The 15,652-nt window shown below is 51.5% G+C and overlaps 1 protein-coding gene across 2 annotated transcripts in view; it reads right to left on the bottom strand.

Moving 5' to 3' along the window:
- Adamts14 (ADAM metallopeptidase with thrombospondin type 1 motif 14) overlaps window positions 1-15,652 on the bottom strand; it is a 78,485-nt gene that overhangs the window by 43,795 nt on the left and 19,038 nt on the right. For both annotated transcript variants that reach the window (XM_045137415.1, XM_045137416.1), the window contains exons 3-4: window positions 7,429-7,585; window positions 3,677-3,867 (exon numbers count right to left, since the gene is read on the bottom strand). In XM_045137415.1, coding sequence (XP_044993350.1) covers window positions 3,677-3,867; window positions 7,429-7,585 — 348 coding nt within the window. The remainder of the gene's footprint in view (window positions 1-3,676; window positions 3,868-7,428; window positions 7,586-15,652) is intronic.

The raw sequence follows: 15,652 nt of genomic DNA, 5'->3' as shown, positions 1-15,652 counted from the left end.
GTCCTGGGGAATCGAACCTGAGTCCTTAGGCTTTCCTAAGGCAAGCGCCTTAGCCGCTGGGCTGTATCTCCAGCCCTAAGCTGCCTTTTATACTGTGGGATGCTTAGCAGCCTTCCTGGGCTCTACCCACAAGATGCCCTGGGCTTTCCTTGCCCCTCCCAGAGCTCCCTGCTGTCACGCCCTGCAGCATGAGCCATGGAAGGGCAGGACGCGTACATTTCATGTTAGTTCTTCTTGTTCTTTTTGATTTTGCTTGTGTATGTATGTGGGTGGTGTGTATGCGTGTTTGCATGTATGTGTGCACACGTGTACGTGTGTTGGTGCACCTGCATGCACATGTTCACGTACGTGGAGGGCACTGGGCCACCCTTTCCTGGCCTCAGACAGAATGCCAGCATCCTGCCCTCTTGCCTCTCCATACAAGAGCCCAAACCACTGTCTCCTGGCCGCTCCCACTAAGGCAAGGCTCCAAGAGCTCGGGGCAGCCTCTGCCGCCTGCCTCCACACGGTCAGGTCTGAGTCCTCCACCCTGCCTCTGCAGTCCCACCACACTGCTGGCAGCCGCCACGCTCCGCCCCTCGTGCCCCCATCCTGTCCTGGTGCTAACCCCCTAAGAAAACCTTTCTGTCACCATCCTGTCTGCAGGGACCGCCACCTCCTCCTCTAAGCCCCTTCTGCACCGTTCTCAACAAGCCCTTGATGATTCCAGGGCACTGCGGCTTATCTGTGCAGCCAGACAGAAGCTTCTAGAATGGGTGTCCCTCTGGTAAGAGGCACATAACTGACACTGAATACTGGAAATAATTACCTCTTATGTTTCCAAGGGCTTCAGTGTTCCCTAGAGCTGAGAGCTGAAGAAATCTTAAGGGAACTAACCTGGTAAGAAATGGGGGAAACTGAGGCACACAGAAAGACGAGTCCGCTAACGCCTCCCAGAGGAGAGGGAGGGCTGAGGGGTGCGTCCTTGCCCAGCATGCGGAGCCGCGGATATGTGCAGCCCATCCCCGAGGGAGGGCGGGAGAAAGAAACGGTGAGGCCTGGTGCGCTCCGCAGCTGCCGTGACCACGATGGGACCGCAGCCTCCTCGGGTGACTGTCTCGTTCGCAACTTCCGCCCTCCCCTGGCTTAGCAGTTTTCTACAACTCCCTACCTAAGGGGTTTACCAGACCCTTCTGTCTGGGTCAGTTTCACAAGTACACTTTAAGGGCTGGAGAGATGGCTTATCAGTTAAGGCGCTTGCCTGTAAAGCCAAAGGATGCTGGATTAATTCCCCAGTGCTCACATAAAGCCAGATGCACAAAGTGGTACATGTGTTTGGAGTTCCTTTGCAGTTGCTAGAAGCCCTGGAGTACCCATTCTCTCCCTCCCCCCCCCCTCTGTCTAATAAATAAATAAACAAAATTTTAAAGTATATTTTGGCCCCAGACCTCCTCCTGGCCAGATGTGGTGGCATGTACCTGTCATTTGAGGAAGCTGAGGCAGAGGACTGAAAATCCAAGGCCTGTATGGCTACAGAGTGAGTTCAAGGCCAGCCTGTGTAACTAAGAAAGACCCTGCCTCAAAAGGTATGAAAGAAAAAAAAGAGAGCCAGAGATCGTGGTAGAGTACTTATTTCGCGTGGGCAAAGGCCTAAGCTCAACGCACACCACAAAAAAACAGGGACGTAAGGAAGGAAGGAGGGAGAAAGAAGAAGAGAAGGGAAGAAGGGAGGGAAGGAAAAAGGAAGGAAGAAAAAAAGGAAGGAAAGAAAGGAAAATGGAAGCAAATACAGCCCCCAACCTCTTTCTGTCCCCAAGGGAAGCCCCACATCTAGCTGGCGAACAAGCTCCCGAGCACACCCCCACCACCTTCCTGGCTGGGCTGCCACTGGCCAGCACCCTCGGTAGATTCGGGATTGGGAGAGGGATTCCTTTAAGCGGAAAACATTTGCAGAAGGAAGCCCTTCCAACTCCCCTGAAGAGCAGCAGCGATTTTCAGGAAAAGAGGCTACCGGTATTCACGCAGCTTCCCGGAGGCTGCTTAAGCAGCCATCAACCACAGACTGCCTCATCTCCATTCGCTCTCCTAAGAACCTTTAGTCTGGCCTAAAGATTAAGCTTCTTGGCTGGAGAGACGGCTTAGCGGTTAAGGCGCTTGCCTGTGAAGCCTAAGAAGGACCCAGGTTCGATTCTCCGGGTCCCACATAAGTCAGATGCACAATGGTGGCAATGCCTGTTTAAATGTCCCTTTTGAGTAACTCGCTCCGCAGCCTGAAAACCTACAAGTCCTTTGTCAGTTCAATTCACAGGTCCTCCAATACCCTAAGAGGGTAGGGCAAACGTCGTCCTCTCCTCGCACTTGGGTCACCAGCCATACATCATCACCTGGCATGGGGCCAGCAGGAGAGGGCGAATTCTGGGCGGACAGAGAGGAGCTTGGATCCCAGGCAGGGGGCTGACCACGTGGGAAGCCAGCACGTGACTCCAGGCCTCCCACCACCGGCATCCGGCTCAGCGGCGGGGTCCTGGTTTGGCTTACATTTAGTCTTGGGTTGGGAGGACAAGTGTGTCCAGGTTCAAGGCCATCCACCCTCCCCCCATTTCTCTTCCTCAGCTTCATGAGTCCAAGACCACCTGGTGTTCTCAGCGACAGGAGAAGCATCCACGCAGGGGCGTGTACCCTGCCCTCCCTGGGGGTCCTTCACTGGAGTTAATCTAGGGCCCTGGTCCTTTATCCACGCTAACGCAGCGGGCATTCTTCCCGTCCCAGACCTTGCCTCTCCCGACTGGTCCTCGGCCTTCTGGGAGCCGCTGCACGGTGGCCCAGGTGGAGGCATTGAGTCAGGCCACCACCACTTCCTCTGTCCCTCCCTCCCTCTCTCCCTCCCTCCCTCCCTTCCTTCCTTCCTTCCTTGGTGGCCTCAAACACCAGGGCACTCCTCCTACCTCTGCCTCCCGAGTGCTGGGATTAAAGGTGTACGTCACCACATCCGACTTAAAATCCTTCTTTATTCAGTGTTTGGGATCAAACCCAGGGCCTTATAGGTAGCAGACAGGTACTCTCCTTAATCCCCCTTTATTTTTTATTTTTATTTTTTTGTTTTGAGACAGGCTATCACTAAGTTGCCCAGGTTGGTCTTGAACTTGTGATCCTCTTCCCCAGTCTCCCAAGTGCAAGGACTAAAGGTCTGTGCCACTGGGCCTTGCTTTAAATCTCCCTTATAAATACTACACGTCTGACTTTTCTGGAACGTCTGTCTTGGCTAGGACAAGAACCCTGCGTGTGTGAGGGGCAGCCACCAGCCACATTGAGTGGCAGCCACCACTTTGGACTGGGTTTTGCAGCTGTATCGTCTGCACCCCCTCCCCCAACCTTTCTTGCTTCCTGGTCACCGTGAGCCCCCGTATCCCCATGCCAGGGTCATGGGAGCCCTCGCAGAAGGCTGGCACACACCTGCCCCCCAGCCTGCACTAGGCATCATTTCCAAGGGCCTAATGACTCGCCGGGCGACCACCTCAGTGACGCCTCGCCCTGAGCGTGCCCAGGCTCAGAACCCAGGGATGTCAGGCCAGCTCGCCTCGTCCTGCTTCTACCCTGGGCTTCGGGGCTAGCAGTCACTCCCCTGAGGGGGCCAGGCCTGGGACATCAGCACCGGTGGCCACCCTGCCCGCCCAACCCCGGGCACAGGGGCACTCACGATGTTCATGAGCGTGAGCACGTAGGTCTGGGTGTGCTCCTTGCCATGGAAGCGAACCACAGAGTCATCCACCACCAGCAGCACCTCGATGCTATAGCTGCCCGGCTTGGCATGTCGCCGCGTCCGCTCTGCGTCTCCCAGCTGGTCCTCTACCCGGTCCAGCACGTTGGCAAGGTCACCCAGGCCAAAGGCTGTAACCAGGACAGGAAGAGACAGAGGAGAGAGAGACTGTAATATGTATTGCTTTTTCTTTTTTAAAATTTTTTTATTCATTTATTTTTCTTTCTTTTTTTAAAATTTTTTATTTATTTTATTTGAGAGCAACAGACACGGAGAGAAAGACAGATAGAGGGAGAGAGAGAGAGAGAATGGGTGCACCAGGGCCTCCAGCCACTGCAAACGAACTCCAGACGCGTGCGCCCCCTTGTGCATCTGGCTAACGTGGGACCTGGGGAACTGAGCCTCGAACTGGGGTCCTTAGGCTTCACAGGCAAGCGCTTAACCGCTAAGCCATCTCTCCAGCCCCTATTTTTCTTTCTTTATTTTATCTCTCAGATAAAAATCCCAAGCTGACCTCAAACTTACTGTGTAGCCAAGGATGACTCCCTTGAACTTCTGATCTTCCTGCCTCTGCCTCTGGAGTGTTGGCATTACCTGCATGTACCAGAACCTCCAGAACCTCCAGCTCGTGTGCTGCTAGAGACGGAATCCAGGGCTTTTGCGTGCATCTCCAGCCCTTGAACTCACTTTATTAACCCGCCTGTGAGAGACTCGCCTAGACGGGCCAGGGGCCGGGAGCATAAAGACAGTGTCACCACGTTCCATGTGTGTATCGGGGTGAGGCCGGTAGGAGGGGCCCGCGGAGGGTAGATGGGCAAACGGCAGTTGGGTGGTGAGTGTGGGTGACAGAAATGGGACGGCACCCACATACAGTTGGCAAGTTCCTTACCCAAAATGCTGCGGACTGGCATTTTAGATTTTGGAACCCTTACATTGGCTTTCCAAGTTGGATGTTCCTGATGCAAAAATCCCACGCTGTAAATGTTCCTGATAGCTAAGCCCAAAGTGAACCCTTGGGAGAAAGGAGGGAAGACCCTTAAAGAGGAGAGGAAGGGGGGCGGGGACCCTGTAGGTCTCTGTGGCACTTTGAGTGTGAGACGCGGCCCCTCCCCATAGCCTCACGTGTTTGTGATTAACCCTTATGCTCAGATTCCCCCAACCAGTGGCAATTGGAGAAGTGCCACCTTGCCCGAGGAGGTGGGCTGCTTGGGGCGGGCCTGCAGAGTTATAGCCCACAGCCCCCGCGCCAGGCTCACTCTTGCTCCTGCCTCCCAGCTGACGGAACCAGATGTGAGGCTCGGCCTCTCCCCTCTACACCACGCCGAGCGGAACTAAACCCTTTCTTTCCACGGGTTGATTATCGCCAGTGTCTTGCCCCAGGAATGAGAAGGTCCTGCGACAGACTCCACGGAGCAGAGAAACACTCACGCAGCACTTGAGCGGCACCAGAAGGTTCTCTTGGGTTATTTTTCTCTCTCTCTCTTTCTCTCTCTCTCTTTTTCTTTGTTTTGTTTTTTCGAAATAAGGTTTCACTCTAGCTGAGGCTGACCTGGGATTCACTATGGAGTCTCAGGGTGGCCTCGAACCCACGGCGATCCTCCTACCTCTGCCTTCCGAGTGCTGGGAATTAAAGGTGTGCAACACCACGCCCGGCCACCAGGCCGTTTTAAGTGTGCAAGCGAACCACCCTGGACTCCCTCCCTTCCAGGCTCAGAGAGGTTCCCTAATTAGCCCTAGGTCACATAGCCAGTTCATGGCAAAAGCGCAGGCTCTAAACCTGAGCCTGCCTCCTCCATCACCACACCCTATCAGGGACCACCCAGATGTCCATCCTCACCCCTGCCGGGGGCTAGTATCGCAGGCAGGCTGTCACACCCACCCTGCAATCACAGGGTGCTGGGCACCCAAACACTTTCTTATATTTGTTTGGTAAGTGTTTCATCCACTGAGCCATCTCTCCACCCTCAGATTTAAGACCTATCTCTTGATTCAGAGCTGGCCTCAAATAAAGTGGGAGACTTCCTCCTCTGGCCCATAAGGAGGAGGGACCCTGATCACCACCGGTCAGCTCCTGAGCCTGCACCAGTCCTGGATGAAAGCCTCTGTCCACCCCACATCCCCGCAGTCCCGCCACCTCTTGTAAGCGGCACTTGGAGGGCAGCTGGAGTGTCGAGAGAGGCATCGTGTTTGGGACAAATGGTTTCGGGACATTCCTTCACAGGCGACCCCACCCCACAGGGCCCTGGCACAAGGGCGTGGCGGCTCACAACCAGATTCCACCCAGCCTTCGTCACCTCCTCTTGCTCAGAGGAGCTCCGAGACAAAGCTGAGCCGCACTACGGAGCGGGCTGGCCGTGGGCCCAGGAACAGCACCTGTCGCTTATAACCGTGCCATTCACTCAAGCATGGACCCTGAGTGACAGTCACCAGGGGCCAGGGACACCCCTGCCTCAGTCAGCTCCCACCCCGGGATGCCAGTAGAAATCTCACTAGAGTAAAGACTGCCTGATGCACGCCTCTTGCCGTGCTGGGATTTGTTGGTTTGCTTGCTTGTTTCTCAAGGTAGGGTCTCGCTCTAGCCCAGGCAGACCTGGAATTCACTCTGTAGTCTCAGGCTGGCCTCGAACTCTCGGCGATCCTCCTACCTCTGCCTCCTGAGTGAGAGTGCTGGGATTAAAGGTGTGCGCCACCACACCCAGCATGCTGGGCTTTTTACACACACTCGCTAATACATAGAAGAGCCTTAACAGGTAGACACTGACAGCCTTCACTTCACTGGTTAGGGTGAGGCTCAGAGATAGTAAAGCACTTGCCTAGGGTCACACAGCAGAAGTTAAAATGGTCCACTGGACACAGAGGACTTGCAATGGCCTCCGGAACCTACCTCCTGGGGCTCCCACACAGTGGAGTTGATTTTTACGGGGAAGAACCAACTGTACCCATTCCACCTTGTGATTCAGCTTGGCTCAGACACAGCCTTAAGAAGCAAGGACAAGGGGGCTGGAGAGATGACTCGGCAATTGAGGCACGTTCCTGCAAAGCCTAACAACCCAGGTTCGATACCCTAGTACCCACGTAGAGCCAGATGCACAAAATGGCACATGCATCTGGAGTTCGTTGGCAGCAGCTGGAGGCCCTGGTGTGCCCATTCTCTCTGTCTCTCTTCTCTCTCTGCTTGCAAATAAATTTTTTTTAAAAAACTATTTTTTTTTTAATAAAAAGAAGTAAGGAGGCTGGAGAGATGGCTCAGTGAGGTTATGGCACTTGTCTGCAAAGCCTAAAGATCTGAGTTTGATTCCCCAGTACCCACATAACACCAGATGTGCAAGGAGGTGCATGTGTCTGGAGTTCATTTGCAATGGCTACAGGCCCTGGTGCACCCATTTTCTCTTTCTATCTGTCCCTTCTCTCTCTCTCTCACAAATAACTAAATTAGAAGTAAGAACAAGCCCCCAAGAAATGCTAGAGTTCTGAGAATCCGTGCTCAGGGCACAAGTGGTCCCTCTGGCCCTTGGTTCCAGCCAAGTCTGGTCGCCCCTTCGATCCACTGGGGCTCCTGTGCAGGGACAGCGGTTCTGTGTGACCCACGCCCATTATACAGATGGGAAGGTCAGGCACTGAGAGCTCAAGGTCAGAAGTCACCCCTGAGGTGAGGACAAAGGTGGCAGTTGGGGGCCCTGGCCACAGCCTACCTTCATTGTGAAGGTCCTCGTGAGGCTCTGTCCGCTCCCGCCGGACAGCTTCCCGGCGGTACACCACGTGCGTCCTCCCGCGGGCCTCCTCGGCCTGGTGCCCTCGCTGCAGGGGCTCAATGAAGTAGTCTGAGCTGTCGGTGCGGATGAGACCCGCCTGCAGGGCGGGGGGGGGGGGGCCGTGAGAACGGGGGATGAAAGCACGTGCGTGCATGTGAGACCAGATCTGGGTCCAGGCTCTTCCTCCAGGCCCGAAAAGCCTTGAGTTTCCAGAACACTCTATGGCAGAAACGTGGTTAGGATGTGTGGAGAGGGGGAGCAGGGAGAGGGGATCCCCATTTTAAGAACAGCAGACTTGTGTTTCCATATATAGCCACGGGCACTCCATGTAACATTCCACTGGAACAGAGGGCTCTATTGTCTTGAAGTGGGGAGGACAAAAGCCACTCAGAGGGACACACGCTGAGCAAGGCGCAGCATTCACTGTGATGGAAACATCCCCAACTTCACCTACAGGCAGGAGGGGGAGCCCCCCAAGGGCAAAGGGGAATCACCCTTCGGGTGAATGCAGACCAGCTCCCTACAAAGCACTATTGTTTCAGACGTAATGCGCATGTGTGTATACAGCAGGGGACACATTAATGCTCCCCACGGGAACCAAGCCAGGCGTCAGGCGCGGCTATCCGTCTCTTGCTCTGTCTGTATCAAAATATTCCCTTAAAAAATAATCAGGTGCTGGCTTTGGAAAGAAAAACACACACACACAAAATCTAACCTTAGCCAAGCCCAGCAGATGTGTTATTAGCCACCAATGAAGGCCATCATCAAAGAGACCAATAAAACATAAATAGGCGTGTGCTAACATACATGAGCCTGCACATGCGCAGACACATGTGTGCACACACGTCACCTGTGTTAAGTATAAAACAAGCCCACCTACCACGGTGCGCGGAAAGCAGCCGGTAACAATATTTAATAAATAAATGATTGTCAATTTGTTCACTTATTCAACAAATACCTATTGAATGCCTTCGGCATACCAGGCACTGGGACCGCAGCTGTGAACACAGAGCTATGTACGAAGGGGCATTTTTATAAGCTGACGGGATCATTTCCATTTGAACTGGAGCTGCCCCCCTTTTAAAGCATCCACCACATGCCGCTCAAAGTCCACCCACGTCCCCAGCTCAGCCTGTCCGCAGACTGCACCTCAGGGAAGCCTCTCGAAGACCACCGAGTCCCCGACCCAGCAACCATGGGTCTTTTTCAGGTCCCTTCCTCTTTGTTGCAGAAAAGACAAACCAAGTTGGTCAAAATCAAGATGAGCAGTTGAGGAGAGAGCTCAGTCGGTGAAGGGTCTGCCTTCCAGGCCTGAGGGACCTGAGTTCGATCTCCAGAACCCACATGAGAAAAGGCCCAGCACGGGGCTAGAGAGATGGCTTAGCGGTTAAGGCACCTGCCTGCCAAGACTAAGGACCCAGGTTCAACTCTCCACATCCCACATAAGCCAGATGCGCAAAGGTGAGGCAAGCGCAAGCTTGCACATGCCCACTAGGTGGCGCAAGCAACTGGTGTTCGATTTTAGTGACTGAGGCCCTGACATGCCAATTCTCAATCTCTCTCTTTCTCTCTCTCTCTTAAATAAAATTTTTTAAAAATAATAATAATGAAAAAAGCTCTGGCATGATGGCACGCACTTGCAATCCCAGAACTAGGAGAGGCAGAGACAAACGACCCCTAGAGCTCTCTGGACAGCCAGTTGAGCCTACTTGGCAAGTTCCAAGCCAGTGACAGACCCTGTCTCAAAAAAAAAAAAAAAAAAGAAAAAAGAAAAAAAAATGGGTAGTGCCCAAAGAACCAAGACTACAAACACACACACACACACACACACACACACGCACGCACGCACGCACGCACGCACCCTCATACATAAAATCAAGATGCCTGTCTTTATGCCTCATTACAGACTCGATCAGAAGGGAAAATGGTGACCCTGTGACACACCTGTGGCTTCCCCAGGCACCATCTTGTCAGGCAGCATTCAACTGGCTCCCAAGTCCTGGGGTGCTTGTTGACTTGCCAACATCAAGCCCTATGCTGGGTGTGTATTCATTCCTTTCAAGGGTTTGGGGCACCTGCCACATGCTCTGGAGAGATGAGTAAGAAAGACACCGGTCTGGGCTGTGAGGAGACACCAAGATAATACAACGGGGCTGGAGAGATGGCTTAGCGGTTAAGGTGTTTGCCTGTGAAGCCTAAGGACCCAGGTTCAATCCTCCAGAACCCACATAAGCCAGATGCATAAGGTGGCGCATGTGTCTGGAGTTTGTTTGCAGTGGCTGGAGGTCCTGGTGTGCCCATTATCTCCCTCTCTCTCTCTCTCTCTCTCTCTCTCTCTCTCTCTCTCTCTCTGTCTCCCTCTTTGTCTGTTGTTCTCAAATAAATAGACTTCACCCAGCCTCCACCATACTCTGGCCTCCTTGGCCAGGTCCTCCCCTATCCCCCGACTTTTTTTTTTTTTTTGGTTTATTTTTATTTATTTATTTGAAAGTGACAGAGAAAGAGGCAGATAGAGAGAGAGAGAGAATGGGCGCGCCAGGGCCTCCAGCCACTGCAAATGAACTCCAGATGTATGCGCCCCCTGGTGCATCTGGCTAACATGGGTCCTGGGGAACTGAGCCTGGAACCAGGGTCCTTAGGCTTCACAGGCAAGTGCTTAACCCCTAAGCCATCTCTCCAGCCTTCCCCCGACTTTTTAACCAACTGCAGAGGAGCCTCCCAACCCTGCCTCGCGGTCTGCCCATCCAGTGTGGCTTGCGGGAGAGTCGCAGAGTCCAGGGACGTTGCGGGGATGGAGCTGTCACTGTCTTTCCACCCACGATCGCAGACCACAGACTCTGAAGCCCCAAACTGAGGGAGGCGTCCCTGACAGAAAGCACCCTCCCTCAAGTTGTGCCGTGCTATGTCCACGAGCACTTCTGGCATTTTCTGCCTGTGACGTATGTACATGTTTGTGTGCGCGCGTGTATGTCCAGGCTAGAGGTCAACGTCAAGTCTTTTCCTTACTCATTCTCCACCTTATTTTATTTTTATTTATTTGACAGAGAGAAAGGGGCAGAAAGAGAGAGCGAGAATGGGCATGCCAAGGTGTCCTAGGCACTACAAGTGAACTCCAGATGCATGTGCCACCTTGTGCATCCGGCTTTACGTGGGTCCTGGGGAATCGAACTCAGGTCCTTAGGCTTTGCAGGCAAGCACCTTAACCATAAGTCATCTCTCCAGCCCTAGGACATACTTTCTAATATTTCTCATGAGTGTTGGTTCTATTGGTTCCCAAGGATCAAGGGTAGATAGACCCTCCCCCAGAGATTGTTATTGTCCCATTTGGGGCATGACACCTGGACCTGATCCAGATGGAGGCTCCCCGTGGGCCTCAGAGACTTCCTGGGGGGGAGAATGAGAGGGTGAGCCTGGCCCCAGCCCCCAGCTCTAGCCATGATGACTCATCTTCAAGGGGTGACATACCTGAGCAGATGGACGCAGTCCCTCCCCCACCAGCCTCAGTCTCCCCCTGCATACAGCAAGAAGTTTGGCTCAAGTTCCCTTGAATCTGTGCCCTGGTCAGGAAATCAGGCACCACGCAGGGCAGACAGACTGGCAGAGAGGATCTCCTGGCCTGCTGCCTCCTCACTAAATTACTCCGTCTCTCAATTTATGAGATGTTTATGTTTCTGAAAAGTGGTAGCTAATTTTAAAGTACTAAAATCAAATCAAATATCTGGAGAAGACATCAAAGAAAAAGGGAAAAATAAATTCTGGTAGGCTGGAAAATAAATGTCAACTCTATCTGTTTCCTACCCACATCTTCTTTGGCAAACGGTACACAGGAGGAAATATATACTAGAACAGTTCTTCATGTAAGAAAACAAAACAAAACAAAAAAGAATAGCTAGCTCTATTCAATAGAGACACATGCCCCGTGGGCCCTCAGCCAGTCTCTCCAGATGGAAACTCTCCAAGGAGCAGGCCTGGCCACCCCAGCTTGGCAAGAGACTCCCTTTAATGTGGCCGCTTCCGAGGTTCCCTTCCTGGGAGGCGTGTGGCTGAGGGGTGGAGTTTGCGATGGGATGGGTGGGTGACATCAGTTCAGTGGTAAAAGCAACAGCTTTTTCTGCCATTTCTTTCTTTTAAAAAATATTATTTATTTACTTACTTATTTGCAAGGAAGGAGAAAGAGACAGAGAGAGAAAATATTGCCACAGCAAACAAACTCCAGGTATATGCACCACTTTGTGCACCTGGCTTTTACATGGGCACTAGGGAATCGAACTTGGGCTGATAAGCTTGGCACAAGCAGGTGTCTTTAACCTCTGCACCGTCTTCCCAGACCTTCCCCTGCCATTTCATTCAGAGGCCCCTAAGCCACTCTAACTGAAGTAGTCCCTAATTTTCTCCAGGAGAGACTCTCAAGTTCAGGGTGAAATCTCAGAGCACCTGAAAAAAGACACAATCACGAACCAGGTATGGTGGCACACACCTTTAATCCCAGCACTCGGGAGGCAGAGGTAGGAGAATCACCATGAGTTCAAGACCACCCTGAGACAACATAGTGAATTCCAGGTCAGTCTGGGCCAGAGTGAGACCCCACCTCAAAAAAAAAAAAAAAAAAAAAAAGAACAAGGGCCAGAGGCCAGAGTGGGCTGGAGAGTGGAGAGATAGCTTCACAGTGGTTAAGGTGCTTGCTTGCAAAACCTAAGGACCCTGGTTCAATTCTCCAGTACCCACATAAGCCAAATGCACGTGGTGGTGCATGTTTCTGGAGTTCGTTTGCAGTGGCTGGAGGCCCTGATGTGCCCACTCTCTCACTCTCAAATTAATTAATTATTTTTTCAAATGGAGGAAGAGGTAGGCCAGGAATCAAGCCAATGGCTCTGTAGGGTTTGCTCCGCTGCAACCAATACGCAGGTCCTGATGGGTCCCCCTGACCTCCGTCTCTGAGCTATGACAAGTGAGGGGCAGCCTCCGTCCTACACCTCGGAACCTGGCTCCCATCCAGGCTCTCCCAGATGGCCTGGGTCCCTTCTGCCCTCAATACTGCCTCATGTTTCCATAAGGCACATATTCTATGCACAGGCAGGGTGGGAGAGGGGACACATAAAGACATATGAGACCAGCCTTTGCTTTTGTGGTAGGAGACTTATATCTGTAGTACATGCACTTTAAAAAAAAAAAAAAAAAAAAAAAAAAACCTCCTGGGGAGCTGGAGAGCTGGCTCAACAGTTAAGGCGCTTGCCTGCAATGTCTAACAAGCCGGGTTCATTTCCCCAGTACCCACGTAAAGCCAGATGCACAAAGTGGCACATGCACCTGGAGTTTGCCTGTAGTAGCTGGAGGCCCTTGCATAACCATTCTCTCTCTTTCTCTCTCTCTCCCTATTCTGTCTTTCTTTCTCCTTTCTCTCTTTCCTCTTGCTTGCAAATGAATAAATAAAATATTTTAAAACCTCTTAGGCCTCACTAATTAAAAAAGAATTCAGTTTAAAAATGGGCAAAGGAGGGCTGGAGAGATGGCTTAGCAGTTAAAGTGCTTGCCTACAAAGCCAAAGGACACAGGTTTGATCCGCCAGGACCCATGTAAGCCAGATGCACAAGGTGGCGCATGTGTCTGGAGTTTGTTTGCAGAGGCTGAAGGCTCTGGTGTACCAATTCTCTCTCTCTCTCTCTCTCAAACAAATAAAATTTTAATAGTTAAAAAAAAATGGGCAAAGGAGGGGCTGGAGAGATAGCTCAGCTGGTAAAATGCTTGCCTTGCAAGCATAAAGACCTGAGTTCAATTCCCAGTACCCACATAAAAAATAAACAAACATAAAATGGGCAAAGGAGGGCTGGAGAGATGGCTCATGGTTAAGGTGCTTGCCTGCAAAGCCTAAGGACCCAGGCTTGATTCCCCTGTACCCACATAAAGCTAGATGCACAAGGTGGCATGTGCAGTAGTGAGAATGTGTCCAGCCCCATCCCCCTCTGCCTCTTTCTCTCATAGATAGATAGATAGACAGATAGATAGATAGATAGATAGACAGACAGATAGATAAAATATTGTTTAAAAGCCAGGCATCGTGGTGCATGCCTTTAATCCCAGCACTCGGGAGGCAGAGGTAGGAGGACTGACGTGAGTTCCAGGCCACCCTGAGACTCCATAGCGAATTCCAGGTCAGCCTGGGCTAGAGTGAGACCCTACCTTGAAAAAAAAATGGGCAAAGGATTTAATAGACATTTCTCCAAAGAATGTATAAAAATGGTCAAAAAGTACATGAGAAAATGTCTCTTGTGCCAGGTGTGGTGGCGCACGCCTTCAATCCCAGCACTCGGGAGGCAGAGGTAGGAGGATCACTGTGAGTTCAAGGTCACCCTGAGACTACAGAGTGAATTCCAGGTCAGCCTGGGCTAGAGCAAGACCCTACCTCAAAAACAAAACAGGGGCTGGAGAGATGGCTTAGCGGTTAAGCGCTTGCCTGTGAAGCCTAAGGACCCTGGTTCGAGGCTCAGTTCCCCAGATCCCACATTAGCCAGATGCACAAGGGGGCGCACGCGTCTGGAGTTCGTTAGCAGAGGCTGGAAGCCCCGGCGTGCCCATTCTCTCTCTCTCCCTCTATCTGTCTTTCTGTGTCTGTCGCTCTCAAATAAATAAATAATTTAAAAAAAGAACCAGAAAGAAAGAAAGAAGAAAAAGAGAAAGAAAGGAAGAGTAAGAGAGAAAAGAAGGGAGAAAGAAAGGGAAGGAAGGAAAGAAAGAGAGAAAGAGAAAAAAAGAAAGGGAAAGAAAGAAAGAGAAGGTCTTCTGTAAATCAGCAGGAAAGAACAGGTCCAAGCCACAGCGAAATGATGCCCCACACCCACTGTGCTGGCTAGAATCAAAGTCAGATAACAAAAGTGTCAGCACGGATGTGGAGAAACGGAAGCCCTCATGCTTTGCTGGTGGGAAAGCAAAACGCTACAGCAGCTTGGAAGACAGTCTGGCAATTCCTCAAACAATCAGACGGAGTTAGCGCCCAATCCAGGGCGTTCAGCCTTGGATACACACCCAGGAGAAACAGAAGCTTGTCCGTGGGTGTTGCGATGATCTCTCCTGATTATCAACTTGATGGGACTTAGAATCACCTAGGAGACACGCCCCTGGGAGTGTCTGAGAGACCATTTCCAGCTTGATGTAACTGAGGGGAGGACCCACCAGGAGTGTGGGCAGCACCGTCCCATAGGCTGGAGTCCTGCATTGAATAAAAAGGACAGAAGTTGAAAGCAAGCTGAGCATTCGCTGTCTGCTTCATGACTGTGGGTACCACGTGACCAGCTGCCTCATGCTCTGCCTCTGGGTAGACTGTAACTTTTTTGTTTGTTTGTTTGGTTGGTTTTTCGAAGTAAGGTCTCACTCTAGTTCAGGCTGACCTGGAATTCTCTATGTAGTCTCAGGGTGGCCTTGAACTCATGGTGATCCTCCTACCTCTGCCTCCCGAGTGCTGGGATTAAAGGCGTGCGCCACCACACCTGGCTGACTGTAACTTTTCTTAAAGTCTGAGCCACAATAAACCCTTCCTTCCTTACATTGCTTTAAAAAATATTTTATTTAACTATTTTTATTTTTTGTTATGTTTTATTTATCTATTGGACAGACAGAAAGATAGAGATGGAGAGACAATGGGCACGCCAGGGCCTGTAGCCACTGCAAAAGAACTCTGGACACATGTGCCGCCTTGTGCATCTGGCTTTACGTGGATACTAGAGAATCAAATGTGGGTCCTTAGGCTTTGCAGGCAAGCACCTTAACCACTAAGGCATCTTTCCAGCCCCCTTCCTTTGCTTTTGTTAGGCATTTTGTCATAGCAATGAGAACAGTCACTAATATAGATACTTATGGAAGCATTGTTCATAGTGGCCGAAAAAGCAGAACCCTCCCAGATGCCCACTGACAGAAGAATGGATAGACAAAAAAGGCATAACTATACAATGGAATAGTATCTGGGCTCTGGAAAGGAATGAAGTAATAATATGTACCACGATGGAAACAGGCTAGAGAACATGATACCGAGGGAAAGAAGCCAGATACGATTGGCCATATGCTGGGCTGGGAAGATGGCCCAACGGTTAAAGTGCTTGCTGGCAAAGTCTGCCGACCCTGGGTTTGATTCGTCAGAACCCCCATAAAGCCAGGTGCATAAGGTGATGCATGC

The sequence above is a fragment of the Jaculus jaculus genome, chromosome 18 (assembly GCF_020740685.1).
Source record: "Jaculus jaculus isolate mJacJac1 chromosome 18, mJacJac1.mat.Y.cur, whole genome shotgun sequence".
Classification (NCBI taxonomy): Eukaryota; Metazoa; Chordata; class Mammalia; order Rodentia; family Dipodidae; genus Jaculus; species Jaculus jaculus.
The sequence above is the reverse complement of the archived record's forward strand: the minus strand, read 5'-3'. Positions and strand labels throughout refer to the sequence as shown.